Genomic DNA, 21,238 nt, shown 5'->3' with positions numbered 1-21,238 from the left:
GCCATGCTTAAACGATTCCTTCAAATAAAAGATCGCATTAATAAAACGTTATATGAATACCCTTATTCATATAACGTTTAACGGGTAACAAAAGATTTCAGAGGAGAATATATCAACGTTAGAAGAACTATTAAATGTCTTATTACCGAGAGAAACTGCAATAAAGGAGTTGAGTAAAAATTCTTTTGACCGCTGAAGGTGTTTATAAATTTATACTTGAAAGCTTAAATCAATCGAATATAAGAAAATTTTATTAAAACAGATAAAAAAGTGAATGAACGTTGACATAAATTCTTAAGACATTAAAAATCATCTAAGAAACAGGTATTATTCCACATTATACTAAATATTTTGAATATACTTTAAAATCTGCCGCCATTGCCTTAGCAGTAGGAATACTTCAAAAATTTAATACATCTAGTGATGGCATTAGCAGTACTAAGCACAATGAGGTCGAGAAAGTTGTAAAAGAAATTACAAGTGAAAGTATGCTTAAAAGTCAAAATGCTTATAATATTCACCAGCAAAAGCTGAAAGCAACGATTTCCTCAAATAACCATGCAGAAAAGCAGAGCAAGATAATTACTACATTGTTGAAAAATGATTTTATGTTTTTAACAAACACTAAAACAAGAACATATAACTTAAATATATTGTTAACGCACTTCTAACAATAAGACCAATTTCTACTGCAACAGAGCACGTTTTTTCAATTGCAGGTTAACTCGGAATAAAATTAAAATTCCTATAAATTTTGAAACTTTTAATGTAAATATTTTTTTAAATATGCGTTTTTAAAAATGAAATAAATTTAAATAGTATAATTGTTTTATTTTTTTTTATATTTAAATTTTCAATGTATATAACTAAAATAATTAAGTTAAAATTAATTATTGCGTTAAAAACGCAGAGTATTAAGTTCAATTTATCATCTTTATTTTCTTTTTTGTTATCAGGATAGTCATTAACGTTATATAATTGGAAACCCTTGTGACGGTTTGATTAATATTCGTTTTTTTATAATTTATTTAAAAATTAGCTTTCATTTTGATTTTTGAAGGAATGTTTTTTTTAACATATTGTTCTTTTTTTAATATCGTTTTTATAGTCGAAACAATTTGTTTGGCATAAAGCCAGATAATTATTACTTTAAGGTACAACTGAATATTTTTTTGTTCATTATAAAACTTTAATGAACGAAACTTGAATAACTTTTTTTGTGGTTAAATTTTTTTTGTGGTTCAACCTTCCTTGGTATTCCTTCTAAAAGATACCACATTCAGATATAAAAGTATTTTTTTATTATGTTTTAAAAAAAGTAGATGTTTGATCTCGTTACCAAGTTAGTCCCAAAAACATTTCATAAATGTATATTAGGCTAACTTTTTTCAAGTTAAGGAATTAAAAAAAAGCTGTTTTTGTTTCTCCTTTATAACTAAACTTTTTTTCTAGATAACTTATCTAGAAAAAACTTATTTAAGATAAGTAAAACATGATTCCAAATATAACTATCCTTTAAAACTAATATAATTAAACTTTTTTTTCAAGATAGGTCCAAAACTTGGTTGCTTGACAAAGTTGTTCTTACAACCATGTTCAGGTCTTTAACATAAAAATTGGAATGGTTAAAAAAAATTTCAACAGAAAAGGCCCAGGAACCGTCTTGGATAAAACAGGAACTGTCAGAGATTTTAATATTTGAACTAACGACAATAATTTTCGTATGATTAGAACTCAATAATAAACTATTTTAAAAGAAAAATTTAAAAAATCATTAAGAAGTTATGAAAAAACTAGATTTGAAAAAAATAAATAACAAAATGCTTTCACAGTTTTTTCGAAAACCGGACCACATTTATGTGAAAATATTTGATAGGGATTAGATTAGATTTGTCGGAATCACTTTCATTAGTTAATAATAAAGTCGATTTAGTTTAGAAATAAGTTCTTCAAAAACAGATGAATCCAGTTTACACAAGCACAGAATAGGAAAAGCCATGCATTATTAAAAAGTATCTTCTGGAACTTACAAGTAACTCCAAATAAATTATATTATAAATAATAAATGATATAGAAAAATAAAATTAGATTTCTTCAACAAATATTGACTCTCGAGGAACAAGTTTCATTTCTTCAAACGTTCGATTCACGCATTCGTTAGTAAACTAAAACGTAAAATGCATTGTAAACAATAAAATTGAACAAATTTGAAATTATTAAATTACTTAAGATCAAATTAACGGATCAAAAAACAAATAAAATATGTTATAATTCACATATAAATATATAAGCAAAAATTGATTACTTTAACTGCAAAATATATTTTGCAGAATAATATTAAATTTTGAAAATAACTTTTAAATAAAAAGCAAATCAAATATTGCAAAAAAACTCCAATTTCTGTTGAAAATATAAAAAGCCGATCCATTTATGTACTAAAAACTTTTCGCCAAAAATATGTACCTTCTTATGTATACTTTCTTTATAGTCTCTTATGTTAGTAGCTAAGTATGTTATCTATTTCTATAGAGGCATGAAGTCTATTTTGGTGAGTAAAATACAAGTAAAGTAACTGATTTAACAAACATTGCTCTTAAGTAATTAAAGTAAATTGAAAAAAACAAACACCCAAATTAAAAAAAAAACTGATTCTTAACCATAATATTTCACACAAATGACAAAATATTGTCATGACTAATGGAAAATTTTCATGAAAAATGTCAAAGCATGAATATTATTTAAACACGCAATGTAAAACTTTTCAACAGGAAAGATTATACGAATATAAATTTTTTTGTTTGTTTGTGATTTTTAGAAAGTCAAGCTAATTACACAGAGCTTACAAAATTTATAAAGAAATAAATTGTTTAAAGCCTATCCGAAGTTAATTTTAAATCAAGCTAAACTATTTTAACCTAAAACTATGATTAAACAGTTCAGCTCAGTTTCAGTAGCACTTTTTGCATAAAACTGAAAAAATCACCCACAATTAAAATACTTTAAAGCCACTATAAAATTCTAAACCTACCATCCGCTTAGGAAAGTTTGTAACAAACCGATGACTATTATTGTTAAAACCTTTTGATGACAGATACATATACATAACCTAAATTTAATAATCATAATTAAGGTATATGTTACAAATAAAAATATTAGTATAAGTTACCACTACCAACACCACTACTACTAGTACCACTACCACTACCACTACCATTACCACTACTACTACTACTACTACTACTACTACTACTACTACTACTACTACTACTACTACTACTACTACTACTACTACTACTACTACTACTACTACTACTACTACTATAAACGTGATAGCAGCATATTTTTTACCCTCATGTTACCTTTATCAAAATTACAAAACAATCGAGTCAAAGTGACTTAATACATGCAATATTGGCGGTTTTTTTTTAATTTTCCATATTCTAAGGGTAGTTTAGTTATTTTAATTCATTGCAACTGTTTTATCATGGTTAAAACTACGTTATTTATCTCGCATTTTTTGAAGCCATTATAGACAGGTAACACTAGGGATCATTTACTGTTCCCCGACTCCCAATTGTACCCGATTAAAAAGCAATAGTTTCAATTTAAAACACTTCTGATTCCCTCCTAATTTACCACAAATATAAAATTTTTCACTACTAACTTTCACCACTAGTCCCGTAAAATAAGTATTATTTAGTTTCAGAAATGTTCAGGGTAAATATATGAATTTGACTACAGAAATATGTCAATTTTTTTCGTTGATTCAATATGACTACACAAAAAATTATTCTTGTAATACGTGAGTAGTAAGAAAAAATTTTGTTATATTATTGTTCCTTTACATTTAAAAGTTTATTTTTAACATTAGTTTAACAATAAAATAGTAATCGCGTCCCGATAATGACGCATTAATACAAAAATTTAGGTAGCATTAGGGATCATAGTTAGGGTAAAATTTAAAAGTATAATTTATTTGGATTATTTTATGTACTTTTCAAAATTTATTACTTTTTACTAAAAAAAAGTATTTTGCCTATTAATAAATATAACAAAAATTGCTCTGATAATAGTAATAAAACTTCAATGAAAAAAAAACCGAATCGCAATCAAAAAATTCAATTTAATAGCATCGACCAGAAATGCTGTGATGAAGACTGTCTGAATGATCCATGGGTTTTTTAAATATTTCAAGAACCACCAATACGATTTTGATAATTGCTTTGATAATAATCTTATACTCCATTCCTCTCCCCCCCTCCCCTCTTCTTTTAATCAATATATGGGTAATATTAAAAGCGGATTATAAACAAAAAAAAATGGGTTGCAAGTAGATGTGAAAAAATCTATTTTAGACGCGAGGCATAAAAATTCAAAGGTTCCTAATAATTCGCTAACAAGTGAGTATAAAGTTCAAAAGAAAACTGCCAGTTGTGTTATTTATACTGTGAAATAATGATTGTGGATTCAATTAGGAGGATTTATGCAAATCCTACGTAATTAGAATGACAAATTTGCGGTAGAATTCAATGTCACATATTTCTTATATTTCGTTAAATTCTTAAACGACATTTTTTGTAAAACTTTGTAATCTCACATCCTTATTTTTTTTATTTTATTATTTTTTTTTTTTCGCTGTTTATATAAAAATAAAATAATAAAATTTCAATGAAACTTTTACGTTACACAAAGAATATATATAAAACAGACAGGGGCTCAAAGAAGATACGGATGACTGGTGTCACCACAATCATTTCATAGAGCCCCTTTACAATAACATTTAAAGCCCACATGGCTTTAGTAAATTTACAATAAAATATTTTTTCTGAAAAATACTACGTGAAGAATAAAACTTAATAACATAATTTACAATAACATTTAATAACATTTAAAGCCCACATGCCTTTAGTAAATTTGCGATAAAATATTTTTTCTGAAAAATACTAGGTGAAGAATAAAAACTCATATATATATCCTCATATGTACACATACACATACACAAACACATATACAAATATACTTACACACACATATATAAACATACTCGCATATATATCAGAAGTTTAGGAAATGCAATTTCATTTGTCGTTTAAAAGAGGAAGTGCTTTTCAAATCTTTTATATTGTTATTTTTTAATTGATTCCATAATGACGGACCTTGGTTAATAATTGAGAATTTTGACACTTGTGATTTTACTCTGCTCAATTGATAGTTATGGTTGCTATTTGACAGAAGATTGTATTTTTGTGAAAACGCCAATGTAAAAATATCAGAAAATACTTTTGGCAGCAAGTTATTCTTATAAATCTTAAATTCTTAAATCTGCAAATTTAGGGATGTGGCATTTTTACAAGAAGTTTTGCAAAAATGCTTTTTGCTTTAAAACTAAGTTTTACAAAAACTTTGTACTGCCACACCATGTTTTCAGATTATAGGCATTGGCCGATTTTTAAAACATCATTGCACGTAAAATTGGGTTTATGTCTCCCTTGGTGGAAAATGGCTGAATTGTGATACCTGAGATATAATTGTAATTTTAAGACATTATTTGCTTAAGAGTAAAATTCCAAAAGCCATTATCATTCCGGATAGCCAACATGTCTCTGTAATTTTGGCTATCAACTGCCTAACATCATACAAAATTTCTTGTTAATATCATATAAAAAACTTATCTTGTCTTGTTTTGTCATATCTTAAGCTTTTAATTCTTAAAACTGTCAATCTTAAAGAAATGTACTGCAACGAGTACCATATTTTAGTCAAGTCTTAAAACGGCTCGAAGACATCTGTCTTAATTTTATCAAAATAGTTGCTGCATTACCTGATCACTTTTTAAGAGCGTTGTTTTTAGTCAGAACGAATGTGCAAAGATTTGGAAGATTTGCGTAAGCTGTAACTCTTACGCATAAAATCTGAAAAGTTAGGTAACCTTTTAAAGAATTTAAAAAACTTTTACATAAATCTCGATATTTTTTAGTTTTTAACGAAAATAGGAAAAGTTAACTTTAATGTATACGCAAAGAAATTTTTTTCATGAAAGTTTAGTTCTTCAACAGATTGATACTTAAAAAAAAAACACTGATAAGCGCAGAAGAAATTTGACTACTCAATGTACTTAAAGACAAATCAGTGAAATACCCAGTTTTTTAAGGCAATAAAAAATCGAAAAGTAGAATTTCTATTTTAAGAGGCTCTTAACCATATATTCCAAGTTTTTCAAAAAATCTTATCAAAATAGCTTCTCTTAAAATATAATCCGCTGTTAAGAATTTACATAAAATTAAAATATTCAGTTATACGATATACTTAAAAACGTATGTATTTCTTTGTTTTGCTCAACGAGGAAATATTTTTAATTTGTCTTACTTTCCAATATTCATTTTCGTAACTTATATTAAACATTAGAAACAAGGGACATGTCAAAAAATATGTTTATTATGAACGTATCATAGTTTTTATGATCTTTTTTCCGCTACTTTATGTGAATAACATGGTTATAAATTAAATTTAAACAGCTTATTTAAAAGTTTAAATGATAACTTTATTTATAGCAAGCTGAAGCTATTATTTTAACTCTATAACTTTTTGAAAAAAATATTTTTTTGTTTAAAATTGAGGTAGCGAAAAGAAATCTATATATAGGATCTTTCATGACAATATTGTAAAAGATTCTTATAAAAAAGTTTATAAAATATTTTTTATAAACTCAGCGAGAGTTAATTATAACATGTTACGCGAGTTTTAATATTTATTTCAGTAGTTGTTTTTTGATGTTTATAAATTAATATTAAATAAATTCTAGTAGAATTTGTAAAAAACAGGTTCTCATTGGGGTAAGAAAAAAAAAACTTCTTAATTTTAGTTGTGTTTATGCAAGAAAACTGCAAGCTAACCGGTATTGTATCAAGTATAAAATTAATTGAAATGCATGAAAAATATGATAGAACTTCAGATGCTGATGAGTGGATGCAAAGAACAAAAATGATAGCTGAAATGCTACTTCGATTCTTCCTCAAAAAACTGCTTATTTGGTTTAGAACGTATAAACTGTTGATGCAAATAAAGTCAGGCAAGTGCTTTATACAAATAAAAACTTACAAAAAAAGTCAAAAGTCAAGCAAGATCCAAATAAAGTCAGGCAGCTTTCTTTGTAGATGCTTTTAGTGCAAGAAGCTTTTTACGAAATTAAAATGATATGACTTATGAATTATAAGAAAATGCTGGTGCACTTTTGGCTGATTTGAAATGATTGGCCTATCTTGCTAATTTATCAAAAAAGACAAAAATATATTTAGTATGTTACTGCAGAGGGTTGCACTACATTACAAAGAGTTTTTTATACGCAAGAAAAGAGCATAAACAATACTTAGCATTGTGGTGCAATAACATTGCAAATCGTAATCTCCAAATAGTTTTTCAAGTGTGGTGACAATGGACATTCAGATTTGAGATACCTAAAGATGAAGTGAAACGAGTACAGAAGCAATAGAATCTGCGCGATCTTGGTTTTAAACAATAGAGATTGCGCAGATTCTTTGAAATTATTAAATTTTCTTTAGCTTTTATTACTAATTGTTTTCTTTTTTGCTTTATGATTTTGTAATCAGAAATAAATACTTATTTATACTGCATTATTTTTAATAAAACTTAACGCAACTTTTGTGATTTATAACTTGCATGATTATCTCACTTTGGTCTTAATTTTTTAATTATTCCGCTAGAACATTGTGAGCAAAAATATATTTTTTTGCTGAAGTTTTTTATGTACTTATACTGTTTTATGTATCACTTATTAGTTATGTAAACTTTTATGCAATGGGGGTCGGTGATAAGTCAAGTTTGTCTTCTTCTTGTTCCGGCCAGGATTTCCTATTACTGTAATATCTTCTTTGTAATTCTTGAAAAACGGCAAAATAAAAAATGAATATAAAAAAAGCGGTATATTGGTACAATAATGACAAAAACGGCATCCAATAATGAAGTATATAGTTATCAAACTGCTACTGAATTTGCCTAATTAGTCAAATAGAGAGTATTTTTTAAATGCTCCCAATGCTACACTAACAAAAGTAACATAAGGGTACAATGATCCCTCATGCTACGCAAGTTCTGTAACATGAGGGAGCATTGTCCCTCATGTTACGGAGTTATTGTAACATGAGGGACAGTTCAAAAGATAAGGTAACATGAGGGGCAAAATGTAACACGAGGGTTCAAAACGTAACGCAAGGGAGCATTGAAAGGTAGCAGGGGGATATCACTACTACTACTACTACTACTACTACTACTACTACTACTACTACTACTACTACTACTACTACTACTACTACTACCACAACTACATTAACTATATTTATTAACTTTACTAAAGTTACTAAACTAAGTTCTTCAAGTTACTTAAATTAGTAAGGTAACTCAAACTAAAGTAAAATTTATTTTTAATCAAATTAATAAAAGAATTTTTATTAATTTGAAAATTAATTCTTTATTTACAAAAATAAAGAATTTTTCCTTTAATTTTAACCTGCATAGTTTCATTTGCACGAAACCTTCTGGATTCTCGTTCTCCACCAGGAAAGCGAAATAATATACTTGTTATGTTTGGTTCATTTTCTCCTGGTTCTGTTGGAAGCTTTTCTAAGCACTTTTTACGTTCTTTCTAAATAATAATAAAGTGAACTTTTTAATTTTATCTCCAACCATTAAAATTGTTTATGGGTTCTACAACCATGGTTGCAGATACAATCATGGCCTTCAACTATGTACATTGCTTATGGTTTTTATTGACTTACAAAACACAAATAGTGTCTGCAACCAATTTTGTCAATTTCAAAGGTTTAAATGAATACAAGCCAAAAATCTTTTACTTATTAAAAATAAGTGAAAGATTTTCTTCAAAAGAAATTGAACATATAAATTAAAAAATTAGAAATGAAATTGTCAGTATTACAATTGTTTGTAACTGTTTTTACAAGTCATTTTATTATTAATACTACAACCAGTTGTTGTATTGTTAGTATTAGAACTATTGCTGTAATATTACCAGTATTACAAGTAAAACAATTTTTGATAACATAAAATTTTAAACACCTACTTTAAAAATTCTTTTTAAAATATTGTTTCTTGTTTATTACAATTATTACAGATCACAATATCTTTATTACATATTTGATCATTACTAATTTACAATTATTATTGACTGAAATTATACATTGAGCCAAGAAAAAAGTACGTAGAAAACTACGTACTTTTTTTTTGTAGTGGTATTTTTTTTATACTTTCTTTTTTTAAATTTACTTGGTTTGTTTCTTTTTTTCTGTTTCCTTAATTTTTTATTTTTTATTGTTGGTTAACTAGTTGTTTTCTTATTTTTTATGTTTGTCTGTATGTTTGTTTGTGCTTTGTATATTTTTAGGTGTCACTCCATTGACTTGTTTGTAACTATATGAGTAACACCTAACCAATTTCTATAAATTTATGATGAGTTTTGTAAATTTTTTTAATATGGTTAAAAAAAAACAAACTAAATAAATTAAACAAGTGAAAAGTTAAAGGCTTTAAAAGGCTTTTATAAAAAATTGAATAAAAAAATAATATTTAAATAATAAAAAATCAAATTTTAAATCATAAATTTCATTTTTAAGTACATTTCATGATAATCTTTTAAATACAATTCATAATTCAAATATTTGACTTAGTATTTTAAATTCTATTTTAAAAACAATCTTTTACTTCCTAGATTATTTCAACATTCATGGAAATGTACAGAAAACTTTCATATTTGACTTATTTCTTTTAAAATATGGTTTTGTATTTTAGAGAACTTAATAAAGGTCATGGTTCTTTTCACTTTTACTATTTATGAATAAAAAAAGTAAATTCATAAAGTTGGCAAAAGTTGTATAGAGAAATAAGAGTATGTACGCATAGAATAATATCTCTGTGATTTACAGGCATAGAGCCAAATATAATTAAAATGTATCAATTCCAACAAGTTTCAAAGAGCACTTCTGATCTTTGTAGAATTCTCCAATAAGACTTTCCACATATTAAAACTGCACCTCAGTACGAAGATTATAAAGCTGTATGTAAAGAAGCACAGAAGCTTGAAGGATAGAGAGAGATAGAGAAATTAAAAAATTGAATTAAAAATTAGGTTATGGTATTAAAAACGAGACAAAGGAAACTTGTTTCTGTTTTGATTTTATTTAAATCTGAAACACAAACAATAGCACAATCAGTAGACCTTTTAGCCAAACACAGTTTATGACAGTCAATAAAAATGAATATACATGACATCACTACTGTAAACACTGGAAGTTGTACGAACAATAAAATGAAGCATATCTGTCAGAGAATTATTGGAAGAAGAAAATTAAATGATATAAGGTGGCAAGATAGCATTTCTATATCAGTTAATTAAAATCTTTACTGAGAATTCAACAAGATGATGAAAGATGATGATGAGATGATGGAAGTAAGACAAAAAGACAAAAACGTAAAAATGAAAAAAACAAGAAGAATAAGACTTTTTGGAGCATTTAGGAACAGTCACAGAAAAAGGATGAGACTTAATTGAATGATGAGTAACACAAGAATGAATTTAAGTAGATGGCACAAGAGACGCTAGCTCTTTAGAGCAGTGCCCATTATAGTACTTGTAGAAAAGAGAAAGAGAAGCTACATTATGATGATGTGATAATGGTCGGAGGTCGGCTGCAAGAGCAGGTCCAACTATGTTTACAATGCGTTTTTGCACCTTGTCTAAAAGAAAAAGGGCATCATTAGAAGATCAGCCCCAGATATGGCAACAGTATTGCATACAAGACCGGATTTGAGATAGACAATAGAATCCGGAGTAAGTATCGAGCTCATTAAAGAGATGCAACCTTAGCGGATGCTGGTTTTGCAACGGATTTGATATAGGATTTCTGAGAAAGATCGGTAGTAAGAGTTAATCCTAGAAAATGAAGAGTAGATAACTCATTGAGTACATTATTGTTCATAAATATAGGAAGATCTAAATTATTGCGATCTTGATTGGCTAAAATTTTTTAAATCTAAATTAAAGTTCACCAGCCACTGTTAGCCCCATACTGTAGCAGAAGTGAGATCCTTTTCAAGCTCAAATGCCCTCATCTAAGCAACCTCTCTAAGCCAACACTCTCTGATTGCTTAATCAGAGAGTGTTGGCTTCTTATCATGACAAGAATAAATGGTAGTATCATCAGCGAACAATGCCACCTTAGAAGTGAGAATATCTGGAAGATCGTTAATATAAATTAAAAAGAGTATAGGGCCAAGGATTGAACCTTGAGGAAACCCTGAAGTTACAGAATATGAAGATTTACTGTTAGCAAATCAGCTGTAGAACGAGAAGATCGAAATCCATATTGATGATTAGAAAGTAAGTTATTAGATTCAAGATGAGAGATTAAGTGTTTTTTAATTAAAGATTCAAAAAACTTGCTTATGATAGGAAGAAGACTAATGGGACGGTAGTTAGATGAATCAGACCAGTCTCCAGAATTTTTGAAAAAAGGGATAACAGATGCCACTTTCCTGTAGGCTGGAAAACAAGACTCTGATAAGCACTTGTTAAATAGTTTTAAAAGTATAGATGACAGCTCCGGAGAACACTTCTGCAAGACTATAACAGGTATGCTGTCCGGACCACAAGCTGTAGAAGAAATCACTTTAGATACAGAAGCTGGAGTGATATGAATGTCAAGCAATGGATCAACCTGTTTGACGACTATATCAGGTAGAATGCAACTAGTGGAATCAAGAAATGACAGTGATGAAAAGTTCTTAGCAAACAATTCAGCTTTGTCTTTAGGAGAGGTGACAAAGTCTGAATCATACAAGAGAGGTGGAATTACAGATTTGCCCTTATTATTGATAGTATTAAAGATTCTCCAGAAGTCCAAGAGCCTAATTTTTGTGATGAAATACATGACCTGAGAATAGAGAGGTTTGGCGTTAGACAAAATCTTTTTACAATGGTTTTCTTGCAATAGTAAACAGACATCTGTTTCCTGGAGAATTGTTTTGCTGATGGATATGGAAGTAACGGTTGTTTCAATTCATTGTTTCGATTGGAAATTGCAGCAGCACAATGAGAGGAAAACCATGGAGAAGAGTGAGGCTTGACCTGGAATTGTTGAGAGGGAATAAAGATTCGATGCCAGCCTGAATCCACGAAGTTATGTAGGAAGCACATTTGTCAGCAGGAAGAGGAAAGATTTCTACCCAAAGGCTATCACGAAGAAAATAACGGAAAGAGTCCCAGTCAGCTTTAATGTAGTTGTAAGAGGTACGATGACAGGGGGATTCAGATGATGAAGAAGAATGAGATAATAGTTTTAGAGAGATTAAACCATGATCAGAAGCACCTAAGGGTGAATGTGGAGAAACTGAGCACCGACTAGAGTCAGAAACAAGACATAAGTCGAGTAGAGAAGGTAAATGATTCGGGTTGTCTGGAAAGCCAGTTGGAAAATTAACTATTTGAGTTAGAGATTGAGAAAGACAAAAGTTGTGGGCTTTAACGCCTGCAGAGTCACTGACACTAGAGCCAAGCCATTCAGTGTGAGGAGCATTAAAGTTACCAACAACAACAATAATGGCTGATGGATAGAGAGGGCTTGGTCAATTTGATCAGAAATAACATTAAAAAGAGTGCAGTCTTGAGATGAAGGAGAGCAGTATAGAACAAAGAAAAAGGCAATTGAGTGAGGTGGTGTTAAACGAAAGCACATAAATAAATAGTTTGTGCATTCAAACCTAGTTTCCCAATATATGGGTGAATTCTTACGAATGTAAATGTCCATGCCAAGCATGTGACAATTGGAGCCTTTACAAATTAAATGAAGATAACCCTCAATACTAGGATCACAAGATGAGACAGCTAAACTCAAATTAGTCTCACAAAGAGCAAGTAGGTCTGGTGTACTTTGCAAGAGATAAGACTCAACAGAAGAAAAGTTACTTCAAAGACCACGAATATTAATGAATGATAGGTTTAGAGAACTTGGTGATGACAATGGTTTTTTGTGTTTTATAGTTTTTGGTACTTTATTCATTTTTAAATTTGTTAAAGAACTTGATTAAAAGCATAGACAGTACTCAGGACACTGTTTAGTAATCCAAGCAATTGCTTTATTACTATTAATAAACCCTAAGCCATAACAAAACAAAGACCTCTAAATGTGGCCTTGACAATGCACACTAAAAGTATGAACAGGGACACCATCCATGGGCAACATGGGACTGTTAGTACTCTGATATTTTTCAGTCGTTGATAGAATCAGCCTCTCTGAGAGCTACCACAGAATTCGAGAAATCTAACTAGCAGTCGCCCTCAGAACCATAAAACTGAGTTTTAGAGCTGTACCCTCATTAGGAGATAATAGAATGAGTTGCCAAGTCATAACATAATTAACTTATGCTTATGTTAATGTTGTAAATTATTTTTTTATATTTTATATGCTTCAGTTGTTGTTGCGCAAATTGCTTCTTATAAGTGGTTCAAATATTAGTACCCAATGCAGGTATTCCAAATAATATTAAGAACACTTGAAATGTATTGATTAATTACAATCGGTACAAAAAGTTTTAAAAACATTTGGAATTATACTTAAAAATATGTGGAATAATGAACTTACCCTGACCTGTCTAATACGAATCATTGTAAGTCTATTCCAAACTGATTATTTCTATATTTAATCTTTATATAGTTGCTTTATTTCAATAATTTTTGGTAAATGCTAGAAAATAAAATTCTGTCAAATTTTTGTTTTGAGTTAGTGATTAATGTTTAATAGTTTTTTATTGTAAAATTGCAAACTTTATAGAAGTTAATAATTTTAAAAATTAGTAATATTTTTCTTTATTTAGTTTCTATAAGTTGTTATTAAACTTTTTTTCAGAACATCCGCAGCAGGACCCATTAAATAATTTTGAAGAAAATGTTTTAGTGTACAACCATTCTTTCTATAAGAAAAAAGGTTGTCTCTTTAATGTGTGTTAAATGTACAGACTTGACTAATTACCTTAGCACATTAATAACTTAAGTATCTCTAATTACCTTATAACTATAAGTATCTCTAATTACCTTATAACTATAAGTATAACTAATTACCTTATAACTATAAGTATAACTAATTACCTTATAACTATAAGTATAACTAGCTACCTTATAACTATAAGTATAACTAATTACCTTATAACTATAAGTATAACTAATTACCTTATAACTATAAGTATAACTAATTACCTTATAACTATAAGTATAACTAATTACCTTATAACTATAAGTATAACTAGCTACCTTATAACTATAAGTATAACTAATTACCTTATAACTATAAGTATAACTAATTACCTTATAACTATAAGTATAACTAATTACCTTATAACTATAAGTATAACTAATTACCTTAGCACATTAAGTATCTCTATCGCAACACATGCAAAAAATGTTTTGATGTTTATTGAAATTTTAGGCTTTTTTAAAAACTCTCCCTTTTGTTTGTTATACTATATAATATCTTTATATATGTTATGTATGTAATATCAATAGAATTTTCAAAATGTTTTATTTTGTAATTTAGAGAATTGGTAAAAATTAAAAAAAAAAATTATTGTGGAAGCAACAGGATTTGAACCCTGGCGTTTTACTTTGGAGATGCAGTGAGCTAACCATTTCGGTCACTAAGGCACACTAATATACCAATTTTTAACACTATTTAATAAACAAAATATGAAATAACTTTTTAAAACTGCAAATAAATGCTATAAATCGAAATTAAGGAGATTTTGCCTCAATGCAACTTTTAAATAAAAGTAAAAAAGTTTTTTTTTTTTTTGTATTTTGAAAAATCAAAAAAAAAAAATGAAAACACAAGGATTTGAACCACGAGATTTCACTTCAAAATGCTGCAAGCTAACTACTCCAGCCACTAAAGCATATTGTTCTATGAATGCTTTAACACTATTTAATAAACCAAAGAGTTTATAAAACGGCAAATAAATGCTATAAATTAAAATTAAGGATTAAATGTTGCTGCAATGCTGTTTTAAAGTAAAAGTAAAATTGTAAAACATGATATATGTTTTAACATTACGTATTTTGAAGTTTACATAAGTTAGATAGTTGCATACACTTTCGTTCATGTTTTCTTATATAAAAAGTGCTGTGACTCTACCTTGTCATTAACTCAGGTGTAATGGCTGCCGTGAGTTCTGTGCAAACACGCACAAACTAGTACTGGCAGCAGCATTAATACTTCAACTTAACAATATAAGATATAAGGTAAATACTTCAACTTTTTGAAGTATTAACCTTATATCTAAGATTATTACTTCACCTTTTTGAAAATTGTGCTTATGACTTATCGAATTAACTTTGTTACCCAAAGTTCTAACAAAGAGCACATAAGAAGCCTATTGTTACAACTTTGGGTTAATTAGCAGGATTGCTGTAACTGTATTGCTTATGGTGCCACACACTATCGTTGATCAAGTCAATTTCTCTAATAACTTAAAACATGATTTAAGTACCTAGAAATATCAAAAATAAGAAACCACCACCACCACCTAACTGTTTCAATCTTTTATGAATATTTATGGTTGTCAAAGTAACTTTTTATCAAGACTTACTTTCTCTTTGTGAGATTAATTTTAACTTGGCTATTTTTATGGATCTTAGTGTTGATGACATGATAATATAGAAGCTCTTATTCCTCCTCATTAATTTTAAGACAAGCCTCATTCTGCTCTATGGTTTTAACTTTCTTGTGCACCACCTCTCATAGGCGGATCTAATCTTATTACCTCTTCCTAGGATAAGACTTGTTTCTCCACAAAACAGCCTTCTTTGTCAAAATTTGTGTTTCAAATCTAAAGAGTTGAGAGAGGGTTGAAACCACAATAAAGTAGCCTCCTTGACTATAGTGGCCCTCTTGGCCTTGAGAAGGTAAATAACATTAAAATAAAAAAGACATCTATATGCAAATAACTTTTAATTATTGATTCTAATTCATTACTTGAAACTAATGGCCACACACTTTCTGTTATTTCCAAGAAACAGGTTAAGCAATCGTTTGACATTAAAATCACTCTAGCTTTCATTGCTAAAGCCATTTGCCTCTTAAACTCATTTAATGCTTGTGGTCCAGACAGCATTCCTATTTTTTAAAAGTGTTCTACAGAACTTTATTTCTAGACTATTAACTGAATCTTGTTACCCTGCCTGCTGGAATCTTGTTATCCTGCCTGCTGAAAAATGGCATCTGTGGTCCTAATCTGTAAAAACTCTGACCTCTCTAACTATTACCCAGTTATACCATCCTTCTCTCTATTATTACCAAGGGTTTTGAGTCTTTATTTAATAAACTTTTTTTATTTTTCAACAATTTCCTCTCTGACAATCAATACAATTTTTATCTCCTTGGTCCTCCTCGATATAATATAAATATCAAAGGCTTACAATAATGCCTGGCATGCTAGTCTTCTATATAGGCTAGCTTCATATGGTGTATCTGGGAAAGATTTTGAGATTACTACGGTCACTCCTTTCTAACTGCATTAAATTTTTCATTTCTAGTAACTTCTGGGATTCCACAAGGTTCTATACTTGATCTTTTGATTGTTTCTCATCAATAAAAATGATCTTCCTGAGAATCTTTATTTTCACATTTAGAATAGCTTTATTTTGCTAAGACACTATATATATGCAAATATATAAGTCTTGACAAAAAATTATCACTTTTTTATTATTTAGAACAGCCATCTTGAATATAATTTTCTGTGATTGCTACAAGCTCATAGTGGCTTTTGAATTTTAAATCTAACAAAACTGAGTTATTTACTGCAAACAACCATCACAAAATTGTTGATATTTCTATATTGATGAATCACAACACTTTCACATCTTTACGTCTTTTTTTTGAGCACTTTATGTCTTTTCTGATTACCAATCACTACTAACTTTCATGGAAAATATATTATAATCTATTGCAAATATATTATATTCTCTCGTGGAAATTATATTATAATCTATTTCAAAATCAGCTTCTGCTAAGATTGCCTCGCTTTATCATACTCATCATTTCCTTAGTCCCATTATCTTATTTTCTACCCTTACAAATCTCTTATTTGTCCATGTATGGCATACCATTATCAATGTACCGTAATGTATCACATATGACTAATGTCATTTTTGGCCTAGTTGTTCTAATGATGCCTTTCTCTATTAAGTAAGGTCCAAAATGTTCTCTATATTTTCCTAACTCATATAACTTACATTTTTTCAAGACTTCTGTCCACCATTTTCTTGCTCTTTAGCAATAATAGTGGTTGATTTTGTGGCCATTATTATTAGTATTTTCTTTGTAATTTAAAAAAAAAACAACAACAACAACAGATGAGAAAACCTTTTTAGGCTTTACTCTTAGGGATGGCCTTTGCTTTTGCTTTGATGTGGTTGGACTGTTTAACAAAATTAAGGTGCCATTTGAACCTACAAACTAATGGCTTTTTGTACAGAGCTTGAAGAAAAGATTAATCACACTTTTATTTAAACACTTTTATTTATTGGGATTTTTTTATAACAAAATAATTATTTTTTCAAGAAAATTATTTTTTTTAATTATACTTTTATAACAGAAAAAAGTTTATATGAAAGCCCAAAGGTGTTTTTAATTGGTTAGTTATGTTTTCCTCACAATTTTACAACTCTTTCCACAACAGTTTGATTTAAATCAGGCAGATTATTTAAATCTGATAAATTATTTCTGTTTAGGATTGTTATCCTGTTAAAAAAATAAATCTGCAACCCACAATATTTTTGGCAACACATTTTCAAAGTTGACCTTAAATAGATACTGGGGTTTCCTGAATAAAATTAAGTTCTTCACAAAGTTTGAAAAAAAGGAGATTTCTCTTACTTTGATTAAATTACTTTTTGAAATAAGATGAGGTTTTCCAAATGATTCAAAACTGTTCTTGGCCTCTCAGAACAATGCTAACTCTGATTACAGCCAGACTGCATTTTTCTGCATTGAATTTCCTCATGTGATACTCCAATAACAGCTTTCTTTTCTACACTCAATTTTTTGAGTTTCTGCTTTTATACACTCAGCTCTGTGTTTTGACCTAATTTTTTACAACCAAAATGTAAAATATTTTCCTTCAAATTTCATAATAAGACAAAACGCTTTGATCTATTTCACAGTGCATAATTATTTCACAGTGCATAATTATTTAACAACTGTTACGATACTTTACAAAATGTCCTTTCTGTATAGAAAAAACATGAAAAAATAGAAAAAATAACTACTTATTATAATAATAATTACTCAAATGTTTACAATTAGATGATAATATGAATCATTTTATGATCAAAATGTCAAAATAAATACCGAAAATTAATGTTACACTAGTTTCAACTGAGACAACATTTTTTAGAAAATTATGTAGAGTTCAAAAATACAACAAATAAGCCAAGGTTTTGAACTTTTAAACTTGAGTGTTCAAGATATCTTATTATACTATTTATATAATTTACAACCTCTTGTGATTGAGCTTCCTGATCTTTTTGTCTCTCCAAAACTAATCGAGCTTGCTCTGCAGCAGCCTAAAAATATAAATATATATATATATATATATATATATACATATATGTAATATATATATGTAATATATATATATATATAATATATATATATGTAATATATATATATATATATAATATATATATGTAATATATATATATATATATATATATGTAATATATATATATATATATATATATATATATATATATACATATATATATTCTTGTAATATATATATATATATATATATATATATATATATATATATATATATACATATATGTAATATATATATGTAATATATATATATATATATAATATATATATGTAATATATATATATATATATATATATATATAATATATATATGTAATATATATATATATATATATATATATATATATATATATATATATATATATATGTAATATATATATATATATATATATATACATATATATATTCTTGTAATATATATATATATATATATATATATATATATATATATATATATATATATATATATATATATTTATATACATATACATAATCTTGTAATATATATATATATATATTTCTATATAATATATATATATTTTTAATATATATATATATAATATATATATATATAAATATATATTAACAATCTTATAGCATACTGGCGGAAAGGAAAATATATACATAGATATATATATATATATTTATTTATATATATATATATATATATATATATATATATATATATATATATATATATATATATATAAATATATATATATTGACAATCTTATAGTATGCTGGCAGAAAGGAGTGCCACTACATCGACTAAGGGTCTGGGCTAGGACAGCAATAATTTTTTTGATTATTTTTTGTTTTTTTTCTCCTTTCCTTAAAAAACTGTAAGCAATAAGGATAAGCATAAAAGAGTAAGCAAGTACTGATCAATATATATATATATACAAATTAGTAGAAAATCACTTAACAAAATTTTTTTTATTTAACACTGTGTATCATCAATAAAGACTCATCAGAAACGATGAGCATCAAATAAGATCAGAAATGATCAATATTTCTGATGAGTCTTTATTGATGAAACACAGTGCTAAATATATTAAAATTTTGTTAAGAGAAAAATTTTTTTTACACAAAAATTAATTACTTTTGCTTTATCAGCAGACAAAGAAGCATAAAAAGCTGCATCTTGTTCTTGTTTTTCTGCATCTCTAGCAAAACGATCATTCTAATATATATTATAATAAACTAAATATTCTTCTCCATTGAAATGTAAGAAAGACTAACACACATTGACTTACAAAAATAGTACCTCTAACTTAAGCTCAATATCTTGTGATTGTTTTGCTGTTTCATAAGCAGATATAACAACAGACATGACTTCATCCAACGAAGTGTTAGCTAAATAAATTATTTTTTTGAAATAGTGTTTAATTCTTCAGAAAGAACTAAAAATTAAATAATAAACTTATATGAAAAAGTCTAATCATTCATAAAATTATAACTCAAAGTAAGATAAAAATTCAGAAATTATCCAGGTAATATTTTAAAAATCTGCAATATTTTTTCATAAAAATATCTGGAAAAAATCCGGAAAATATTTTTAAGAAACATCCGGAAATATAAATGCATTTTGTGTAACTAAGAATTTCTCCTGTGTCAAAAAAGTCTCAGAATGTCTAAAAAAAGAAATTCATTATTTGTACGCGCCTTCAAATAATATGCATAATATAAACATTATTTGGATGCTTTTAATGTTTAAATATTTTTAATTTTTTGTAAAAGTAAATCAGTAGTGCAGTGTTGTGGATGTCATTAAATTTTAATTTTTGTTTTAAAGTTTTATTTCGAAGTAGTTTTATGTTTTTTAACTATTACTGTTGTTTATCCTTTTTTTTCTTTCAAAATTTCATAGAAGTGCATATATCAACTGTTTTATAGTAGTCACAGTGGAGTGTACATAAATCGACTGACTTAAATAGGGATAGGTGCAGTGAGTATACATGAGTTTATGTTTTGGCAGGCATAAATTTATGTAAAAGAAAAGTATTTCAATACTTATTTAACTAAGGTAACTTATATTAAAAAATTATTAAATCTAATTACCCTAGATTTTTTAGGTGAAGTAGTCAAATAATTTGTAATATATATACAAAAGTAGTATCTTACATCACAGTTTCAATATTATTAGATACAATTTAAGAACATTACTAATAACAATATCATCTAACAAGTTTACCTTGTAATGCCAAACATATTTCTGCAGCTGATTTTGACTTTGAGACAACTACAAGTAATGGGTAGTCACTTTCTTCATAATTAGTCACTGTAGAAACAGACATACCACCAAAATGCTGCACCATCATATTTACAAACCTGAAAAAAATAACACATGACCTAGATATGCAGTAATATATACAAATACAAATAAATTTTATTATTACTATTATATACATAGCCATTTTATGTATATATACATATATTTACATATATATATTTGTAAAGGGGTCGTCCATAAAGTGCACTACACAATTTTTAACAGTTTTGGACCTCTCGCCTTGGTAACAAATCATCATGCTATACTGTCTCTATCTTATAAAATTATG

The 21,238-nt window shown here is 27.6% G+C and overlaps 1 protein-coding gene across 2 annotated transcripts in view; it reads right to left on the bottom strand.

Moving 5' to 3' along the window:
* Window positions 1–1,928: 1,928 nt before the first annotated feature.
* LOC101236869 (FAS-associated factor 1) overlaps window positions 1,929–21,238 on the bottom strand; it is a 142,404-nt gene continuing 123,094 nt past the window's right edge. For both annotated transcript variants that reach the window (XM_065801144.1, XM_065801145.1), the window contains 7 exons: window positions 20,872–21,008; window positions 19,945–20,033; window positions 19,780–19,860; window positions 18,575–18,640; window positions 8,525–8,659; window positions 3,029–3,106; window positions 1,929–2,165 (listed from right to left, as the gene is read on the bottom strand). In XM_065801144.1, coding sequence (XP_065657216.1) covers window positions 2,085–2,165; window positions 3,029–3,106; window positions 8,525–8,659; window positions 18,575–18,640; window positions 19,780–19,860; window positions 19,945–20,033; window positions 20,872–21,008 — 667 coding nt within the window. In that variant the 3' untranslated portion in view covers window positions 1,929–2,084. The remainder of the gene's footprint in view (window positions 2,166–3,028; window positions 3,107–8,524; window positions 8,660–18,574; window positions 18,641–19,779; window positions 19,861–19,944; window positions 20,034–20,871; window positions 21,009–21,238) is intronic.

The sequence above is a fragment of the Hydra vulgaris genome, chromosome 07, assembly GCF_038396675.1.
Source record: "Hydra vulgaris chromosome 07, alternate assembly HydraT2T_AEP".
Lineage (NCBI taxonomy): Eukaryota > Metazoa > Cnidaria > Hydrozoa > Anthoathecata > Hydridae > Hydra > Hydra vulgaris.
This window is presented reverse-complemented; position numbering and strand designations above follow the sequence as displayed.